This window comes from Acanthochromis polyacanthus, chromosome 16, assembly GCF_021347895.1.
Source record: "Acanthochromis polyacanthus isolate Apoly-LR-REF ecotype Palm Island chromosome 16, KAUST_Apoly_ChrSc, whole genome shotgun sequence".
In the NCBI taxonomy this organism is placed as follows: Eukaryota; Metazoa; Chordata; class Actinopteri; family Pomacentridae; genus Acanthochromis; species Acanthochromis polyacanthus.
In genome coordinates, this window is record NC_067128.1 from 36,004,868 (window position 1) to 36,026,921 (window position 22,054).

General features: G+C 43.8%; 2 protein-coding genes and 1 long non-coding RNA gene across 3 annotated transcripts in view; 2 read left to right on the top strand and 1 right to left on the bottom strand.

Moving 5' to 3' along the window:
- On the top strand, window positions 1-4,947 carry LOC127530283 (uncharacterized). The gene is made up of 2 exons (XM_051936658.1): window positions 1-96; window positions 2,264-4,947. Exons 1-2 carry the CDS (start codon window positions 78-80, stop codon window positions 3,649-3,651), a joined length of 1,407 nt encoding a protein of 468 aa, XP_051792618.1. The 5' UTR covers window positions 1-77; the 3' UTR covers window positions 3,652-4,947.
- Window positions 4,645-5,540, bottom strand: LOC127530291 (uncharacterized). The gene is made up of 2 exons (XR_007936784.1): window positions 5,420-5,540; window positions 4,645-5,328 (listed from the first exon to the last, which is right to left on the bottom strand). It is a non-coding gene; the product is annotated as an uncharacterized LOC127530291 (long non-coding RNA).
- The window catches only part of LOC110967219 (adenylate cyclase type 3-like), a 24,041-nt gene continuing 7,524 nt past the window's right edge, over window positions 5,538-22,054 (top strand). Inside the window, exons 1-13 of the mRNA XM_051936653.1 lie at window positions 5,538-6,200; window positions 6,975-7,124; window positions 12,592-12,728; window positions 13,762-13,873; window positions 13,958-14,085; window positions 15,247-15,405; window positions 15,483-15,642; window positions 15,759-15,869; window positions 17,086-17,162; window positions 17,251-17,412; window positions 17,535-17,622; window positions 17,759-17,875; window positions 21,644-21,915. Coding sequence (XP_051792613.1) covers window positions 5,544-6,200; window positions 6,975-7,124; window positions 12,592-12,728; window positions 13,762-13,873; window positions 13,958-14,085; window positions 15,247-15,405; window positions 15,483-15,642; window positions 15,759-15,869; window positions 17,086-17,162; window positions 17,251-17,412; window positions 17,535-17,622; window positions 17,759-17,875; window positions 21,644-21,915 — 2,330 coding nt within the window. The 5' untranslated portion in view covers window positions 5,538-5,543. The remainder of the gene's footprint in view (window positions 6,201-6,974; window positions 7,125-12,591; window positions 12,729-13,761; window positions 13,874-13,957; window positions 14,086-15,246; window positions 15,406-15,482; window positions 15,643-15,758; window positions 15,870-17,085; window positions 17,163-17,250; window positions 17,413-17,534; window positions 17,623-17,758; window positions 17,876-21,643; window positions 21,916-22,054) is intronic.

Here is a 22,054-nt window from a genome sequence, read left to right on the forward strand (position 1 = left end):
CTGCAGGTTGCTGCTTCCTGATTGGCTGAGCCGCTGACTGAAGCAGGAAGAGGAGGAGCTTCAGAGCTTCAGGAAACATGGCAGAGAGCATCGCGGGTAAGATCTGAGCAGAAATAACTGAAAATAAACATGTGGAGGGAATCTGAGCTGTCATTTTAAAGAACTAGGATCAGATTTCTGAGCTGCTGCTGACAGGAAACAGAAAGTTTAGTTTTTAAATGATCTGCTGAGTGTTGCTGAGCTGCTGAGAGCCAAAGTGAAACTACCAGACAGAATCATGTTTCTGCAGCAGCTCAAATGGAAAAAGAAAGAAGTTCTTCTGCTAGAGAGACGATTAATGAAATGTTTGTTGTTCTTTCTGAGCTCAGAATGACTTCCTGGTTTTAGGTTTCAGATCAGAGACGCTAAAGTTCACCTCGTTCTTAAAGAGACAGCAGCAGAAAAACAGGACAGAAAAACACTTTAGAGTGACAGAAAGCAGCTAAACCAGAAGCCCGACTGCAGTTTTATTTAGTAAAGACACAAAAGCAGCATTCTGAACAGCAGAAAAACACGCAGGAAGACAGAAAAACACTTTAGAGTGACTGAATGCAGCTAAACTAGAAGCCCAACTGCAGATTTAATCATTACAGACTCATAAAAATCCTACATAAATAGAGTAAATAAAGGCTAAATGTTAAATTTATCACTACCTGCAGTTTAATTCAGTCTGAAAAATGATTTTTGCACCCAAAAATAAAAATGATTACAGCACAAGTTTAAATGAAAACGACTTTTTCTCCTGAACTAAACGTTCTTTCACTGTTTGTTGCATTTCTGTGCACAAATGTTGCAGAGAAAGAAGTGATTCTGACTTTTATTTTCTGCCGAAACATCAAACAGGTGATTTTATTAGTGATATAAATCTGGTCTTACATTTCCAATTTATTAGTTCAGTTTAATTCAATAAATAATCTGTTGAATAATGTTGATAAATTACTAAAAAAAGAAAGAAAAAGAGTCGTCTTCATGCAGAAAAATGCTTTTCAGAGTCTATATATAATTTATAATATCTGTACATAATGCAAATATTCCGATTATTTGTCATTTTAAAAAAAATGTTTTTAAAATATTTTTATTGTTTTATTTTATTGTTAATTATATTTAATTTATTTTAATTATATTATTAATTATACTACTTGTTTTTGATTGTGTTTTTTTAATCTTAGTTTTATGTTTTACTTATTTATTCTGTTCTGGATTTTTTTTAATCTTGTTTGGTGGAATTTTACTGGTATGTTTTTTTAAATTATTTTTTGTTCTTTTTTTAAACAAATATTTCTTGTTTTTTATTTTGTTTTTATTATTTTATTGTTGCTTAATTATTTCTTGTTTTTGATACTTAATTTTAAGTTTTGCTTATTTATTGTTTTGCTGATTTTTTTAAAATCTAGTTTCGTTTAATTTCACTCATATGTTTTGTTTATTTAATGAGATTTTTGTATTTCTATCTTATTTTATTATGTCCTATTGTTTTATATTTTAAATTATTTTTCTTTTTTAAATCCTGTTTTTATTCATTTTTTAAAAAATTTTTATTAGATTTTTCTGTTGTGTGTTTTTAGTCAGTTTCATGTATTTTTTGTTTGATTTTTAATATATATATATATATATATATATATATATATATATATAGTATAAATGGTTTTATTTCACTAAACTAAACTTATTCTGTCTTCTCAGTTTATCAGTGCAGCATTTTGAGCTTAACTCACCTGTATGAAAGGTGCTTCACAAATACTGTTTGAATAATTATTAAACTCATTTATACACAGCGAGGCATCAACTTTTTTTTACACTTTTACCTGTTAAAAATATTATTCTGCTAATTAATGAGGAACTAAAGCTGTTAGATAAAAATAGTGAAGAAAAACATTCATTTAAAGGTGAAAATATAAAGAGGCAAAACAAAAGAAATCCACCTCTAGCTCCAATAAAACAATAAAATACTGTTTTTAAAGCATTTGCCTGTTTTATCTCTTCTATCTACAAGTGGTTTACAAATTCAATAAAATTAAAAGAACAGGATTTCTCTCCACTTATTCTGACTCTTTAAATTTGCTAATAAAGTTTAAAATGCTTCCTAAAAACTTTATCTAGTCTATAAACTAAAGAGCTTTTCTGCCATCAGATCATCATGAATTAATGTTTATTCAGTGGAATGCTTCTTTAACTGCAGGACTTTTTCTCCAGTCAGAATCTAACGGTATCTGTGTTTCTGCAGGACTTCCTGGTTCGGTCCAGGCGTTGCTCTGCAGCGCTGCCGCCGGTTTCGTGTTCGGAGAAGCTGCTTCGTTTGCGGCTGAACCTGCTCTGACCGCTGACGGCGTCCTGCTGAGCGCCGCCACGCTGGCCGCCGGTCGGACCGGATCCACGGGGGTCACGGTGGTGTCGGCCTGCCTCGTCTTCACCTCGGCGCTCCTCTCTCTGGGCAGCGGCTTCCTGCTGGCCGCCGTGACGATGAAGCTGCTGGGTACAGCCGGGGTCAGGCTGCCGTGGTTACCGGAGCTCCTGACCGGAGCCTCGGTGGTTCTGGGTGCCGTGGTAACCGGAGCGCTGGCCGGCCTCCTCCCTCCGTGGATCTACATCGGAGCCCAGGCTGCTCTGGTCCTGCTGGTCTACTCCTACTCCAACATCAGCGACATGACCACGGCGCTGCTCATCATCTTCACCACGCTCTTCCTCAGCGTCGCCTACGGCCGCATGGGGCTCATCTTCGGACTGCTGCTGATGGTTCTGACCACCGCCGTGCTCCTGGTTCTTCGTAGGACCTTCACAAAGCGTCCCACCAGGAGACCTGCGGCCAAAGGAGGCTGCAAGCTGCTGGAGAGGATCGTCTTCTATGCGGTGTTTGTGGGGATCCTGGGCTTCTTCGTGGGTCTGGGGGCCGGCCAGGCGGGAGACGGGTCAGAACCGGAGGTGGTTCTGATGCTGCACTCGGTGCTGTGGGTGGCGTTCCTGTCGGCGGGGCTGCTGGGGGCCGGACTGGGGACGGTGGCCATGGTTTCTCTGGGTCCGGCTGCGGCTCTGAAGGTGTCGGTCGGAGCTGCTGTTCTGGTGTCGGCCGCCCTGAGGCTCGTCCTGCTCTGGAGCTCGTCTCTGGAGGCCCGGAGCTGCACCGGAGCTGCTCTGGGGGCGGCTGCAGCTGCGGGGGTGTCTCTGGGAGCCGCAAGCGTCGCATCAAAACTCGCATTCGGGTCCAGAAATTCGACCTTAGCAGCTTTGGGTTCGGTAGCAGCCGGGGTGGTCGTTGCCATGAAGGTGGTGGCGCTGAAGGCGACCCCGCTGACCTCAGAACTGATCACCGTCAGTCTTGTTGCTGCGGGGGCGTTTGTTCTGGGCGCACCGAAGAGCCCGTTCAACACCCAGGTGAACCTGCAGCAGGGCCTCCTCACGGGGACGGAGCTCATTAAAGGCATCGGCATGGAGACGGTCACCGCGGCAGCAGCGCCGATCGGAGCCGGGGCGCTGGGGGCGGCGGCGCTGGGCACCGCGGCTCTGGGGAGGCTGGGAACGCTGGGAGTTGTGGTGGCCATTGTGCTGGCTCTGGGAAGCGCTCTGAGCGGGATGATTGGAAAATCACCAGCGACAACACAAGAACACACAGACTGAGTTCACATGGTCCCCAAATAAACAAGAAACGGGAAGGAGACGGAACGACAGGAACATCACTGAAAGCTCCTTTTGCTTCTTTTTACAGTCAAAAACAAACACTTTAGAAACACAATATTGAAAGTTCAGAAGCAACCAAAGTGAATCCAGCTGTGAAATCACTGAACATAGTCCAATCAAAACCACAGAGTTTAAAGTCAACACCAGAAAGTCCAAAATGACTCCAGACGTGTCCAAAATAACATAAAATCACTTAAAATTGATCAAAGCTGACTCCAAACCTGTCCAACACTAGTTAGAAAATATCAAGAATGACTCAAAAACAGTCCAAAACAACCCAAAATTTGCACAAAGAGAGTCAAATTATGTCCCAAATTACTAAAAATCATCGAAAAAGGCTCAAAAAATGGTCCAAAATCAGCCGAACCGCATGAAGCTGGTTCTAAACTGAGCTGTGAACAGAACCTTCTCAGTTCTAGTCAAAGTTGACCCCAAACCTGTCCAACACTAGTTAAAAACATTAAAAATGACACAAAATTGATCCAAGACGACCCCAAAAGCTGTCAGAAAAAAACTAAATTGAGCCATTTTAAAGTTTGAAAATGTGGTCAAACAGTCAAACTTCTGATGTCCACATTTCCTACATTTTTGGGAAATTTTTGAACATTTTTTGGTGGAAAAAAGAAATTTAAAAAATGTTTCTTAAGAACATTTGTTCTTAAAGAAAATATTAGAAGTTTTACTGATATAATGTAATCAATTTAGATATTTGTAAGATTTTGTTTTTTGGAAGCATGAATGATTTTTTTAATCATTTTTTGGAAAAATTTCCAAGAATTTTGTTGCCAAATTTGAGGGAATTTTTAAGGGAAACTTTTAAGGAATTATTGGAATTTTCTTCCTGAAAGTTTTGCAAATTTTCAGAAACTTGGGGATTTTTTTGCTGAATTTTTGGATTTTTTTCAGACAAGGAAACAATATTTTTGGTGCCTGTAAATGAAGACAACAGGAGGATTAATATAATAAATCAAAACTGTTAGATTTTAATTTCACATCAGAACAAACTGTGTTGTACTTAGAAGTAATCTGATTACTTTAAGGTGTAATAGTTTTTGAATTATTTGACATTTCAGTGATGTTGCTCTAGTTTGCTTTTCTGCATGTCAGTAATTTAAAATGATTTAAACTGTCCTGTAATGTGAAGTTTTATCTGTTTTACACCAGAACACTTTGTTGTGTCATAAATCTGTTTTGTGGCTCCTAGTGTTGAATTAAAGGTTGGTTTGTTCACTGCAATATCGATTTCATGTTGTTCTCTAAGAAAAATGTGACTGTTTACTGCAAACATCTGAACTAGGAGCTCAGTTACTGTCGTTTTTGTGCAGCTTTAGTCACCCTTTTCCTTCTGGTCTGTTCCACCGTCAGCAGCTCATTTCCCCAGACATGACTGCTTCATCTTAGCAACAGTAACAGAGGATCTGCTGTTTAAGGAGGAGGAGGAGGAACACCAGAGCAGTCTGAGCAGCGTCTCACCATGATTCAAGTGGTTTTAAAGGAGAAGAAGGGTTCTAATGTTGGCTTCAGATGGACGTAAACATGAGGATCCAGACTGAAGAGGCAGCAAACACAAGTCCAGCTGGATCTAAGCGGAGAGGAGGAGCTGGAGGAGTCTGTGGACTGTAAGCAAAGAAGAAGATGTGGTGAAGTAGAAGGTCAGAAGGTCTCATGGTGGATGGATGTGAAGCTGCAGTTTGGGGTTTATTTTTACTTTCTGCTCTGAGATGTTGGAAGAATCTTTAGTGATGGTCTCCAGAAGCTGCTGGACTCTCCCATGGGCTCTGGTTCTCTAGGTTCTCCAGCTGTAGTGTTCTGACCCAGTATTGACCGGCAGCATGTCGGTGAACCGGGTCCACACCACAGACACGGACCAGTCAGCTGACTACTCCGTGGACTACTCGGTGCCGGTTCCCGGTGAGCCCTCCGGGGCTCGGACCCGGGGGGTGACCGTCCTTCATTCCGGCTGCCTGCCGCGCTCCGTGCGCCTCAGCTTCACCCCGGACTCCCTGGAGAGACTCTACCAGAACTACTTCCGGCGGCAGCGGGAGGAGAACCTGCCGGTCCTGGCCGTGTTCGCGGCTCTGTTCAACGGCTTCATCATCGTCATGTGCGCGGTGGTGTTCACGCACGAGCAGCGCGCCATGGTGGCGGTGGCGGCGGTCGCGCTGGCGGCGGACGCGGCGCTGTACGCGCTGTGCCGCCTGCAGAAGCTGCCGTCTTCCCCGGTGTCGCGCGGCGCGGTCCCGTACGTGCTGTGGCTGATGGTGAGCGTGCACGTGTTGTGCTACATGGGGCTGAACTTTGAGCGCTCCCCTCATGCCAGCGACTCTGTAGGCTGGCAGGCCTTCTTCAGCTTCTGCAGCTTCCTGACGCTGCCGCTGAACGTGGCCGCGCTGCTGCTGCTCACCGCGCTGTCCTGCGGGATCCACACGCTGGTTCTGGGCGTCACGGTGACGCAGCGGGTCCAGGACGGTCCGATGCTGGTCAGACAGGTACGGAGGAAAGAACAGCCTCAGAGTGGAGTTTAACACCTTTACTGGGCCTTTATGAAACACTTTAGTTTGTTCATAGTTTTAAATCCAGGTTAAAACTTTCTTTTTCCTGTCCTCGTGCTTCTTTTTAATTACTGACATTTTAATCTTTTATCCGCACTGTTTGTTCTCTTCATAATTTTCTGTTTATTGTTTGCTTTTATTGCATTTTATTGTTTCATGATCAGGTTTTCTTTTGAACTGTATGTTTTAATTCTTGGTATTTGTTGCTTGTTTCCATGTAAACCACATTGAGCTGCTCCTGTGTATGAAATGAATTATACAAATTAAAATGTCTTCCTTATGTTTATTTTAACCAGCATTCACAGCTTTATCTCCTTTAGGACGATAAAAAATCTCATTCTAGCTGTATTTCTTTGGTCAGTTTAGTGTGATTATTTTTGAGATTTTCCATGTGTTGTTAAATTGTACATATATTATCTATCTAGTATATTAACTTGTAAAATCATAGAAAAGTATTAGTTTCCATGGTAACCATAAAAAAGAGCAAACCAAAACTGTAAATAATGTCCACATTAAACATAAAGATTAAAAACAACAGTGCAAAACTGTGAATAATGTCCATCTGAAATCTATAAAAGTAATTTTAACTCGATAAGTGACATTTTGTGCCACTAAATGACACAGAAAGTGTCTAACGAGGCTGTATGATGCATTTAGAAACCAAGTTTTATATGAAATCTACAACACTAAACCTGTCCTCCTCCTCCTCAGCTTCTGGCCAACATCATGCTCTACCTGTGTTCAGCTGCAGTAGGAGTGATCTTCTACTACATGGCCGACAGGAAGTACAGGGCGGCCTTCCTGGAAGCTCGACAGTCTCTGGAGGTCAAACTGACTCTGGAGGAACAGAGCACCCAGCAGGTAGGTGGAAAACACAAAAACGCCATGATGCTGCCACCACCGTGCTTCACGTCATGATGCTGCCTCCACCATGCTTCATATCATGATGCTGCCTCCACCATGCTTCATCATGATACTGCCACCACCATGCTTCACATCATGATGCTGCCACCACCGTGCTTCACGTCATGATGCTGCCTCCCCCGTGCTTCACGTCATGATGCTGCCTCCACCATGGTTCACGTCATGATGCTGCCACCACCATGCTTCACATCATGATGCTGCCTCCCCGTGCTTCACGTCATGATGCTGCCACCACCATGCTTCACGTCATGATGCTGCCTCCACCGTGCTTCACGTCATGATGCTGCCTCCACCATGCTTCATATCATGATGCTGCCTCCACCATGCTTCATCATGATACTGCCACCACCATGCTTCACATCATGATGCTGCCACCACCGTGCTTCACGTCATGATGCTGCCTCCACCGTGCTTCACGTCATGATGCTGCCTCCACCATGCTTCATATCATGATGCTGCCTCCACCATGCTTCATCATGATACTGCCACCACCATGCTTCACATCATGATGCTGCCACCACCGTGCTTCACGTCATGATGCTGCCTCCCCCGTGCTTCACGTCATGATGCTGCCTCCACCATGCTTCACGTCATGATGCTGCCACCACCATGCTTCACATCATGATGCTGCCTCCCCGTGCTTCACGTCATGATGCTGCCACCACCATGCTTCACATCATGATGCTGCCACCACCGTGCTTTACGTCATGATGCTGCCTCCACCGTGCTTCACGTCATGATGCTGCCTCCACCATGCTTCATATCATGATGCTGCCTCCACCATGCTTCATCATGATACTGCCACCACCATGCTTCACATCATGATGCTGCCACCACCGTGCTTCACGTCATGATGCTGCCACCATCGTGCTTCACGTCATGATGCTGCCTCCCCCGTGCTTCACGTCATGATGCTGCCTCCACCATGCTTCACGTCATGATGCTGCCACCACCATGCTTCACATCATGATGCTGCCTCCCCCGTGCTTCACGTCATGATGCTGCCTCCACCATGCTTCACGTCATGATGCTGCCACCACCGTGCTTCACGTCATGATGCTGCCACCACCGTGCTTCACGTCATGATGCTGCCTCCCCCGTGCTTCACGTCATGATGCTGCCTCCACCATGCTTCACGTCATGATTCTGCCACCACCATGCTTCACGTCATGATGCTGCCACCACCGTGCTTCACGTCATGATGCTGCCACCACCGTGCTTCACATCATGATGCTGCCACCACCGTGCTTCACGTCATGATGCTGCCACCACCGTGCTTCATCATGATGCTGCCTCCACCATGCTTCACGTCATGATGCTGCCTCCACCATGCTTCATATCATGATGCTGCCTCCACCATGCTTCACGTCATGATGCTGCCACCACCGTGCTTCACATCATGATGCTGCCACCACCATGCTTCACATCATGATGCTGCCTCCACCATGCTTCACATCATGATGCTGCCACCACCGTGCTTCACGTCATGATGCTGCCACCATCGTGCTTCACGTCATGATGCTGCCTCCACCGTGCTTCATGTCATGATGCTGCCACCACCACGCTTCACATCATGATGCTGCCACCACCATGCTTCACATCATGATGCTGCCTCCACCGTGCTTCACATCATGATGCTGCCTCCACCGTGCTTCACATCATGATGCTGCCACCACCATGCTTCACGTCATGATGCTGCCACCACCATGCTTCATATCATGATGCTGCCTCCACCATGCTTCACATCATGATGCTGCCTCCACTGTGCTTCACGTCATGATGCTGCCTCTACCGTGCTTCACATCATGATGCTGCCACCACCATGCTTCATGTCATTATGCTGCCACCACCATGCTTCATATCATGATGCTGCCTCTACCGTGCTTCATATCATGATGCTGCCTCCACCGTGCTTCACATCATGATGCTGCCTCCACCGTGCTTCACATCATGATGCTGCCTCCACCGTGCTTCACATCATGATGCTGCCTCCACTGTGCTTCACGTCATGATGCTGCCACCACCGTGCTTCACATCATGATGCTGCCTCCACCGTGCTTCACATCATGATGCTGCCTCCACCATGCTTCACGTCATGATGCTGCCACCACCATGCTTCATGTCATGATGCTGCCACCACCATGCTTCATATCATGATGCTGCCTCTACCGTGCTTCATATCATGATGCTGCCTCCACCGTGCTTCACATCATGATGCTGTCTCCACCGTGCTTCACATCATGATGCTGCCTCCACCGTGCTTCACATCATGATGCTGCCACCACCATGCTTCACGTCATGATGCTGCCACCACCGTGCTTCACGTCATGATGCTGCCACCACCGTGCTTCACATCATGATGCTGCCACCACCGTGCTTCACGTCATGATGCTGCCACCACCGTGCTTCATCATGATGCTGCCTCCACCGTGCTTCACGTCATGATGCTGCCTCCACCATGCTTCATATCATGATGCTGCCTCCACCATGCTTCACGTCATGATGCTGCCACCACCGTGCTTCACATCATGATGCTGCCACCACCATGCTTCACATCATGATGCTGCCTCCACCATGCTTCACATCATGATGCTGCCACCACCGTGCTTCACGTCATGATGCTGCCACCACCGTGCTTCACGTCATGATGCTGCCTCCACCGTGCTTCACATCATGATGCTGCCTCCACCGTGCTTCACATGATGATGCTGCCACCACCGTGCTTCACGTCATGATGCTGCCACCACCATGCTTCATATCATGATGCTGCCTCCACCACGCTTCACATCATGATGCTGCCACCACCATGCTTCACATCATGATGCTGCCTCCACCATGCTTCACGTCATGATGCTGCCACCACCGTGCTTCACATCATGATGCTGCCACCACCATGCTTCACATCATGATGCTGCCTCCACCATGCTTCACATCATGATGCTGCCACCACCGTGCTTCACGTCATGATGCTGCCACCATCGTGCTTCACGTCATGATGCTGCCTCCACCGTGCTTCACATCATGATGCTGCCTCCACCGTGCTTCACATGATGATGCTGCCACCACCGTGCTTCACGTCATGATGCTGCGACCACCATGCTTCATATCATGATGCTGCCTCCACCACGCTTCACATCATGATGCTGCCACCACCATGCTTCACATCATGATGCTGCCTCCACCGTGCTTCACATCATGATGCTGCCTCCACCGTGCTTCACATCATGATGCTGCCACCACCATGCTTCACGTCATGATGCTGCCACCACCGTGCTTCACATCATGATGCTGCCTCCACCATGCTTCACATCATGATGCTGCCTCCACCGTGCTTCACATCATGATGCTGCCTCCACCGTGCTTCACATCATGATGCTGCCTCCACCATGCTTCACGTCATGATGCTGCCACCACCATGCTTCACATCATGATGCTGCCTCCACCGTGCTTCATATCATGATGCTGCCTCCACCGTGCTTCACATCATGATGCTGCCTCCACCGTGCTTCACGTCATGATGCTGCCTCCACCGTGCTTCACATCATGATGCTGCCTCCACCGTGCTTCTCCTCAAAACAAAGAGCCTTCTTCCAGTTGACAGTAATCTCTTTCTACCAGCTCCTTCAGAGGAGTCATTGGTGTCTTGGTGGCCTCCCTCTAGTCTCTTTCTTCTTGGTCTCTCAGGTCTTGAGGACGTTCTGCTCTAGTCAGATTTATTCATGTTCCATCTTCCTTCTGTTTTTAAATGATGATCTAACTGGACTCAAGGAGATCTTCAGGAACTTTAAATGTTCTTCTATCGTCCTGACTGATGCTTTTCAATCATTCTTCTCAGAGTTTCTTGGAGTGTTCTTTAGAGTCTTTGTACTAGAATCACTGGGCCCAGATAAACACTGAAAGAGTCTTTCTGTTGTAAGTTCTCCTAATTAAGTGGAGTGATTCCTTGCTATAAATCAGTAAACAGGGAAGTCTTCCATGGAGGTGGGTACTTCTATTAGACTCTGTAGGTTTGTGGAATGGAACACCTCATGCTGCCTAATTACTGAGTGTTTTCTCAGCTCAGGGCTAACAGGTTGATTAGTCAGTTGTTTTCTCCAGCAGAGACTCCATTAGGGACCTGAAAGCAGAAAGCTCCAACACGACCAACAGAGACTTTATTCAAACTCCTGGAAACACTTTAGTTTATTATTAGTTTAACTGACAGTCATCCTGTTGATTATACTATTAAATATAAATCATTTTTAGCAGTTTTAACTCTATTTATTTGATCAATTTGATGGTTGTTTTTAGGATTTTCCAAATTTTAATGTACTGGTATTATCTAACTAGTAACATCACAGAAAAAGTAATAGTTTCCATGGTAACCATAAATATGAACAAGCAAAACTGTAAATAACGTCCACATCAACAATCTGTGTTTCTCAAATAGGAACTTGCTCTTTTACATTATTTACCATAAATTACAGCATTCTTTCTGTATTTACATCAACAGAAATATCCATATTTTTGCTAATATAAAAATTCAATTTAAAATATGAGGCCAAAACTGTCAATAATGTCTTCACCAACAATTTGTATTTTTTTTTATTAATAATCAGTCATTCTGTTTTGCAATATCTGGCCATCAGATCAGAATTTTATTGTATTTACATCAGCAAAAAAAAATATATTTTCAGATATTTGGCATTATTTGATTGAGAAATTGTGTATGTTAATGATTAAAAAGGTATAAATCATTTTTAAACTGTTATTTTACAGATTTTACTTGTTTTGGTAAATTACAGATAATATCCAGTAAAATCACAGAAAGAAACATTAATTTATATATTCACTGTACAAATTAAAAATTTAAAAACGGGCCAAAACTGTGAATAATGTCCTCATTAATTTTTATATATATAAATAATATGTCATTTTTTTCAATATTTGGTCATAGAATTGCAGTTTTTTATATATTTAAATCACCTAAAAAATCTATTTTTAACAGATATTTTCCATTATTTTCACAATTTTTACAGTTTTTGAATGAAACAGTATTACACCTTTTACTTCCATGTTTATTCCTGTTTTTTTTCTTTTTTTAAACTTTATTTATTCCTGGTATTTTTGACTGTCTGTTTAAGTGCATGAACTAGAAAATTCCACCGTTTTCCTTCACAGTTTGAAGGTTTATTTGTTCAGTCTGAGCTGCTGTCACGCCTCGCTGTGATTTTCTGTAGAACTGAGACTCCTGAGAGCTTCGTAAAGAAGCGTGGAGACGATGATGAACGTCTGGAGACAAACATGACGAGAAAACCAACATGTTGGACAGAAGCATGGAGCCAGAACTGATCTGTGGAGGCTTCAGGATCCAGTCTGACAACCAACAGTTCACCACTGGATGGTTTGTGGTTTCTCCATGCAGGAGCAGCTTCTGCTGTCCATTCTTCCCAAACACATCGCTGATGAGATGCTTCAGGGGATGAAGAACCAGGAGGACCAGAAGGAGGTCCAGCAGCAGCAGTTCAACACCATGTACATGTACCGCCACGAGAACGTCAGGTCAGGAAACGGAGCTTCAAAGATCTCAGTTATTTATAAAGGAAGTGTTGATTTGTCAGAAAGTTTCAGATCCTCATGTTTTCCACTTTTACGAGGACACACACATATGATTTGTGTCTCCTTTTTGTTATTTTGCTTTTGTTTGTTGCCATTTTCTTTGTCTTTTTTGTAATTTTATGTACTTTTGTGTCTTTTTTTATAATTTTATGTAGTTACGTGTCACTTTCTTGCCATTTTGTATCAGTTTTTTGTAGGTTTATGCAGTTTTGTGTCCATATTTTGTCTTTTTTCTGTCTATTTTTTGTCATCTTGGGTCTTTTTTGTTTTTTTCTGTCACTTTTTTGCCATTTTGTGTCTTTTTCTGTCTCTCTTTGTCTTTTTGTGTGGTTTTTGTCTTTTTTCTGTCACTTTTTTGTCATTTTATGTGGTTTTTGTCCTTTTTTTGTTTCTCTTTTGTCATTTTGTGTCTCTTTATTGTCATTTATGTCTTTTTTGTTTTTTTGTGTCCCTGTCTTTGTTTTCTTTCTTGCCTTTTTGTATCTGTCTTTTAGAATAGAATAGAATAGAATAGAATAGAATAGAAAGCCCTTATTGTCACTGTATAACGAGTATACAATGAAATTATGTAATTTTGTGTCTTTTTTGTAACTCTTTTATTTTTTTACCTTTCAGTGTCTCTTTGTGTCTCTTTTTATAATTTGATGTAGTTTTGTAACTCTTTTTTTCTTTTTCTGTCTCATTTTTGTCACTTTTATGTCTTTTTAAGTCATTTTGATTTTCTTTCTTGACGTTCTGTATGTCTTTGTTGCTATTTTATAGAATTTTGTGTCTGTTTTTGTTATTTTGAGCCATTTTGTTTCTTCTTTTGTGTTTCCGTGTGGCAGGTTGTGGTTGCTTCCATCAGTTTTTAGGTTTCAGTGATGGACTGTAGAACAGAGGAAGGAGCCTTTTTTGTTTTTACTGCTGTGAATCTTTAACTTATTTATCGTCTGGAGCTCTTAGCTGTGTGGTAAAGTGTGTGTTTGTGCTGCAGCATCCTGTTTGCAGACATCGTGGGCTTCACCCAGCTGTCTTCGGCCTGCAGCGCTCAGGAACTGGTCAAGCTGCTGAATGAACTGTTTGCTCGCTTCGATAAACTGGCAGCGGTGAGTTTTACCGGTTTAATGAAGGCAGAGTAAAACCTTCATCAGAGCCACTAATCGCCTGTAAAATGTGTGTTTGTCTGACAGCAACACCACCAGCTGAGGATTAAGATCCTGGGCGACTGTTATTACTGCATCTGTGGCCTTCCAGACTTCAGAGAAGATCACGCCGCCTGTTCCATCCTGATGGGGCTGGCCATGGTGGACGCCATCTCGTACGTAGAGACTTCAGAAATAACGGAATAAAGGAGGCCGGATTATTTATAGAAGCTGGATGTAAGACGACAGGGATTCACAGCACATAAAGCCCAATGAATAATCCCAGCATGAGGAGAAAACAACAGATTAGAAACCAGAATCGTGTCAGAAACGTGGAAAAAGCATCGAGAGGAACTGATTTTAAACCTCCAACAGTTCCTGATCGTTGTGGATCATTTTCCACTACAGTTATGTTTTTGTTTTTGAGCTTCTTTTGTGTCATTTAGTGTCTTGTTTTTGTCGTATCGTCTTCTTTGGTGACAGTCTGGTCATTTTTTCTGATTTGTGTCATTTTTGTTGTAAGTTTTTGTAGTTTTGTTTTGTTTTTTGTCTCTTTTTTGTTATTTTTGTCAGTTTTTTCAGGTTTTTGTGTCATTTTTGTAATTTTTTGTATATTTTTTTATCTCTTTCTTGTCACTTTGTATCTCTTTTTTTGTTTTGTCATTTAGTTTCTCGCTTTTGTTTTTTAACCTTTTTTTGTTAGTTTGTGACTTTATCATTTGATGTAGTTTTTTATCTCCTGTTTCTTTTTGAATTTCTTTTTGTCAGTTTGTGTCTCTTTATTGTCATTTTATATCTCTTTTCTAGTTTTATGTCTCTTTTTTGTTACTTTTTTATCTCTATTTTGCCTTTTTGGTGTCTCTTTTTGTCAGTTTTTTAATCTGTTTTTTGTCTTTTTGTGTCTCTTTTATAATTCGATGTAGTTTTGTATCTCTATTTTGTATTTTTGGTGTCTTTTGTTGTCATTTTTTAATCTGTTTTGTGTCTCTTTGTGTCTCTTTGTGTCATTTTGATGGTCTTTCTTGCTGTTTTGCATCTCTATTTAAAATAATTTCATGTAATTTTGTGTCTTCAGTGTGGAAACGTAGTACAGAGGAAGGAGACGTTTTTGTTTTAACTGATGCAAATCTTTATTTTTAGTGAATTTTTAAATTGTTTTGATGAAATATCACAATTTGGAACAACAAGAAGTTTGTTTTTTACAGTTTCTAGCTGAGAAATGCTGTAAGTTGGAGGATTTACCAGAAAAAACCAGCAAGACTAAGGGTGACAGTCAGAGTAAGAAAACTTCTCCTCTCTCCGGACATTCCTTGTTTTGTCTCTTCGTTTTCGTCCAGGTATGTCCGTGAAAAGACGAAGACGGAGGTGGACATGCGAGTGGGCGTCCACAGCGGCACCGTCCTCGGAGGAGTCCTCGGACAGAAGCGATGGCAGTTTGATGTTTGGTCCACAGACGTCACCGTGGCCAACAAGATGGAGTCTGGAGGGATTCCAGGGTAGGAGAACATCTGCTGAAGAACACCAGACTGATTCTGTTATGGAGTTTATTACCACAGGTTGATGTTCTTCACAGGAGAGTCCACGTCTCTCAGACCACCAAGGACAGTCTGCACGGAGAGTTTGAGCTGGAGCCCGGAAACGGAGGAGAGCGATGTGAATACCTGCTGGAGAAAGGCATCGAAACGTACCTGGTCCAGGTTCCTAAGCAGCCGGCCAAGGGGCTCAACGGGAACGTGAGCGGATCCTGACTCTTTATTACACCACAGCTTCCTGCTTTTATGAAGACATATGCCCTGATTCATCTAGAACGTTGCTCATAAAAGCTGTTTTTCTGCTCGTCCTCCCTCAGACACCGGCCACACTGACCAACAGGAACTCAAACCAGCTGATCAACACCTCAGTAACCAACGGGAACACAGCAGCGTCTCACCAGTCCACGCCCACCGAGGCTAGACAGGAAGTGAGTTACAATAAATGGTTAAACTTCAGCGACCTAGATCTTCATAAAAGAGGCTAAAATATGTGTAACATATGTGCAGAAAACCAAGAAGTGCAATCAGAAAACGTTAACCACACTCAGAGTATTCTGGCTCTGCAGTGCTGCTCTGCAATCATTTCAAACTGTGATGAGCCACCGACCTCCTGAACCGAATCCAAATGACAGCACTTAAGTTTCATTTTGGGAAGACGAAGAACAGGAAGTCAGTCAGTTTGCACAAGAAAACAAACAAACCTGGCCTCAAAAAGACATAAAACTTGTCCAGAATTACTAAAGAATTGCTCAAAATACGTCACAATTTGACCAAAATCACTGAAAATCTAAAAATGACAAAAAAATTACTCTCAGTTTATCTAAACTGAATTCATATTTGTCCAAATTAACTCAATATTAGTTCAAAATGAAAAAAGAAGTAACTAAAAAATAGCAGGACTTTATATTGCAGTGAAAAATTGAGCTTACAGTGAGTAAAAATGTGACAGGAGCTGAAAACACCCAGGAATTGAACGGTAGAGCTCTATTTTGACAGTTCAGCCCCGGGTGATGAATCCATGGTTCACAGCCTCATGAATATTTAAGGAAAAGAACAAAACTTGTCCAAAAAAACTGACACAGTGGCTTAAAATTTTGTCCAGAATGACACGTAAATTACCAAAAATTTCTCAGAATTAGACCAATACTTAAGAAAATTGTACAAAATTAGTCTTATTTTATTTCAGAAGGGCAAAAAGGTGTCCAAACTGACATAAAACGGTCTAAAAATGTTCCAAAATGATTGAAAAATTAGTCAGAATTAGACCAAATATTCAGAAAATTGTCCAAAATTCCTTACATTTTCTTCCATAAGGACAAAAATGTGTCCAAAGTGACATAAACTCGTAGAAAATGACCCAAAATTGTCCAAAATGATTCACAATTTGACTAAAACTAGCTAAAAGTACACCTTTTATTCACATGTCCAAAATTACTTCTTGTTTTTTTTCAGGACAAAGCGTGTCCAAACTGACATAAAGTTGTCTAAAAATTGACCACAATGATTCACAATTTGACCAGAATTAGTCAGAGTTACACCAGAAATTAAGGAAATTGTCCAAAAGGACTCCTTTATTCATAACACAAATGCTCTGTTGTTTGTATTTACACTCACTCGTCTGATCTGATGTGTTTTGTTGCTCAGAGGAATAAGATGGTGGAAGAACAAGCGATCAACAGACGACTGCAGCAGGAACTCCTGGAGAGAGAAAGCCAGCAGATGTAAGAACTTCAGAATTAAAACACAGATTAATTCCACTGAGCTGAAGTGAAGCACGTCTTTGCTAACGTTCCCTCCTGTTTCCTGCAGAATGAAGGATCACCAGATCAACGCGGTCTCGCTGCGTTTCGTGGACGTGAAGCTGGAGGAACTTTACTCCTCAGAGAAGGAGAAACGAAGCGGAGCTGCTTTCTGCTGCTGCATCGTCGTGCTCTTCTTCATCACAGCCATGGAGGTCTTCATCGACCCGCTGTGAGTTCAGACGTCCATATGAGTCCTCTAAGGGCTCATTTATGTGTTTATTTCTGCTCCTAGAGAAAGATTGTCTGCTACAGATTGTCTGCTGCAGATTAAAGTTGTGTGTTTTGCTGCAGGCTGGTTGTGAACTACGTCACTCTGGCAGTTGGTCAGATTCTACTGCTCATCCTCACCGTTTGCTCACTGGCGGCCGTCTTCCCTCGAGTAAGAAAACATTCTTTACTTCTTTTACTTAAATATACGATCTGAATACTTCTTCCGCCACTACTGGGATGTGACACAAATATATTTACAATAAATCATTCCTGAGTATTTAATATTTTATTTTTTGTCATTACAGATGTTCTCCAAGAGGTTGGTTTCGTTCTCCATGTGGATCGATCGAACCCGCTGGGCGAGAAACATCTGGGCCATGGCGGCCATCTTTGTTCTGACCATGGCTGTGATCGCCGACATGGTAACACGATAAATCTGTGTTTTGTATCACGCCTTTAAATAAGAAAGATAAGGATTTACAGTAAAGCATCACAAACACACCACAGTGAAGCATGGTGGTGGCAGCATCATGATGTGAAGCATGGTGGAGGCAGCATCATGACGTGAAGCACGGTGGTGGCAGCATCATGATGTGAAGCACGGTGGTGGCAGCATCATGATGTGAAGCACGGTGGAGGCAGCATCATGATGAAGCACGGTGGAGGCAGCATCATGATGTGAAGCACGGTGGAGGCAGCATCATGATGAAGCACGGTGGTGGCAGCATCATAATGAAGCATGGTGGTGGCAGCATAATGATGTGAAGCATGGTGGAGGCAGCATCATGATGTGAAGCATGGTGGAGGCAGCATCATGATGTGAAGCACGGTGGAGGCAGCATCATGATGTGAAGCATAGTGGAGGCAGTATCATGATGTGAAGCACGGTGGTGGCAGCATCATAATGAAGTATGGTGGTGGCAGCATCATGATGTGAAGCATGGTGGAGGCAGTATCATGACGTGAAGCACGGTGGTGGCAGCATCATGATGTGAAGCACGGTGGTGGCAGCATCATAATGAAGTATGGTGGTGGCAGCATCATGATGTGAAGCATGGTGGAGGCAGTATCATGACGTGAAGCACGGTGGTGGCAGCATCATAATGAAGCATGGTGGTGGCAGCATCATAATGAAGCATGGTGGTGGCAGCATCATGATGTGAAGCATGGTGGAGGCAGCATCATGATGTGAAGCACAGTCGTGGCAGCATCATGATGTGAAGCACGGTGGAGGCAGCATCATGATGTGAAGCACGGTGGAGGCAGCATCATGATGTGAAGCATGGTGGAGGCAGCATCATGATGAAGCACGGTGGAGGCAGCATCATAATGAAGCACGGTGGAGGCAGCATCATGATGTGAAGCACGGTGGAGGCAGCATCATAATGAAGCATGGTGGTGGCAGCATCATGATGTGAAGCATGGTGGAGGCAGCATCATGATGAAGCACGGTGGAGGCAGCATCATAATGAAGCACGGTGGTGGCAGCATCATAATGAAGCATGGTGGTGGCAGCATCATGATGTGAAGCACGGTGGAGGCAGCATCATGATGTGAAGCACGGTGGAGGCAGCATCATGATGTGAAGCACGGTGGAGGCAGCATCATGATGAAGCACGGTGGAGGCAGCATCATGATGTGAAGCACGGTGGAGGCAGCATCATGATGAAGCACGGTGGAGGCAGCATCATGATGAAGCACGGTGGTGGCAGCATCATGATGAAGCACGGTGGTGGCAGCATCATGACGTGAAGCACGGTGGTGGCAACATCATGATGAAGCATGGTGGAGGCAGCATCATGACGTGAAGCACGGTGGAGGCAACATCATGATGTAAAGCACGGTGGTGGCAGCATCATGATGAAGCACGGTGGTGGCAACATCATGATGAAGCATGCTGGAGGCAGCATCATGATGCCACCACTATGGATCAAACTTATGTTTTTCTGTGATTTTGAGATATTATCTTTAATTTAACAAAATACAAAAAATCTGTAAAATAACCATTTTAAAACCAGTACTTAAAATTTTTCAATCCTTAACATACATACTTTTTTCCCCCAAATAAGTGCAATTACTTTTAAAATAATTGCAAATTTGGTGATATAAAACCCTACAAAATTAGTGGAAAAAATAATATACATGCATTATTAAAGCTTATTATAAAGAAAAACATTTTTGTTGCTGCTTTAAATAATGTAATATAGTAAAACATAATAAAGTAAAAACTGTGCAATTTCACAGTGAAAACCTGTAAAAGAATAAAGTGTAATTCATAAAAGTGCAAAACTTCAATGTGAACGTGGCCTGTTGTGGGGCTTTAATCAGCCAGTGCAGAGATGTTCTATTATTAAACTGCTCCCTGTTGATCATAACCTGGTTACTATAGCAACAACAGGATTAGAAAAGCATGCTGCGTTTTCCTGAAAGCTCCGCCTGCACCTGACAGGTGAGACGGGGAGATGAACGCTGGGTTTTAGTGTTTGTTGTTACAGCTGAGAGGCAGTAATGTGTGAGGCAGCCTTTGGGTCCTGGGGGCCTTCAGGCAGCACGACAGACGCCTAATGGAGCCCTGAGGGACCCAGCAGTCTCTTTACAGGTGGTTTGATGAGGACAAAGTGGAAACACCTGCTGTGTTCATTCACACACTCTGCTGCTCCTCATGAAGATATACGTTCATCCCAGGAGGATCTCCAGGAAACCCACTGGATGAATCTTCCTACTGTAACATTAATTACACCCTAGTCATAATATTTATGTTTATTAGTTAGGTTCACTTCTGTATTTTATGATACTGTAGGGCCTTAGCTGTTTTACTGCATTAGTCAGGCTAATCTCAGTAATAAATATCACTGTAGGGCCTCAGCCTTTAATACAGCGTCTACATACGTCTATGTACAGTTTCTAATCCACCAATCAGGATCAACCAACCAATTAAAGTCAGTTATTAAAAATATAAAATGTAAAATAAACACTAAACAATGAACTTCATCACAACCAAGCCATCCCCACCATGAAGCAAGGTGGAGGCAGCATCATGATGTGAAGCACGGTGGAGGCAGCATCATGATGTGAAGCACGGTGGAGGCAGCATCATGATGTGAAGCACGGTGGAGGCAGCATCATGATGTGAAGCACGGTGGTGGCAGCATCATGATGTGAAGCACAGTCGTGGCAGCATCATGATGTGAAGCACGGTGGAGGCAGCATCATGATGTGAAGCACGGTGGAGGCAGCATCATGATGTGAAGCACGGTGGTGGCAGCATCATAATGAAGCATGGTGGAGGCAGCATCATGATGTGAAGCACGGTGGTGGCAGCATCATGACGTGAAGCACGGTGGAGGCAGCATCATGACGTGAAGCACGGTGGTGGCAGCATCATGACGTGAAGCACGGTGGTGGCAGCATCATGACGTGAAGCACGGTGGAGGCAGCATCATGATGTGAAGCACGGTGGTGGCAGCATCATGACGTGAAGCACGGTGGTGGCAGCATCATGACGTGAAGCACGGTGGTGGCAGCATCATAATGAAGCATGGTGGAGGCAGCATCATGATGTGAAGTACGGTGGTGGCAGCATCATGATGTGAAGCACAGTCGTGGCAGCATCATGATGTGAAGCACGGTGGAGGCAGCATCATGATGTGAAGCACGGTGGTGGCAGCATCATGATGTGAAGCACGGTGGTGGCAGCATCATGATGTGAAGCACGGTGGTGGCAGCATCATGACGTGAAGCACGGTGGTGGCAGCATCATGACGTGAAGCACGGTGGAGGCAGCATCATGACGTGAAGCACGGTGGTGGCAGCATCATGACGTGAAGCACGGTGGTGGCAGCATCATGACGTGAAGCACGGTGGTGGCAGCATCATGACGTGAAGCACGGTGGTGGTGGCAGCATCATGACGTGAAGCACGGTGGTGGCAGCATCATGACGTGAAGCACGGTGGAGGCAGCATCATGACGTGAAGCACGGTGGAGGCAGCATCATGACGTGAAGCACGGTGGTGGCAGCATCATGACGTGAAGCACGGTGGTGGCAGCATCATGACGTGAAGCACGGTGGTGGCAGCATCATGATGCAGTTGTTATGTTTTTTGTTATTTCCCATCATGTTACTAAAACCTCCATAAAAGCAGTAAACCATTCTGTATTTTTACTGTATTTTTACTTCCTGGTTCTCCAGCTGAGCTGCGCCCCTCCGTCTCTGCGGCTCTCCAACAGAACCTCGGGTCCGACCCTGGAGTCCGTCAGTGATCGCGGCTGTGCAGAGAACCCCAAACACTACAGCTTCATGGCCGTGATGTCGCTGGTGGCCACCGCCATGTTGGTGCAGGTCAGTCACCTGATCAAGCTGGGCCTCATGGTGCTGGTCGTCACGGCAACCGGCGCCGTCAACATCTACAGCTGGAGGGACATTTACGACCTGTACGACTACATCCGCTTCACCTCCAACAGGTGAGGGACTGGATGGATACAGCTGAGAAATAAATTATACTCACAAGGTCAAATATGATTTATGTGACTTATTCAAATATTATTTATTGTACACATTCAGCGACTAATTTAAATGTTATTTATTATACATATTTACCTG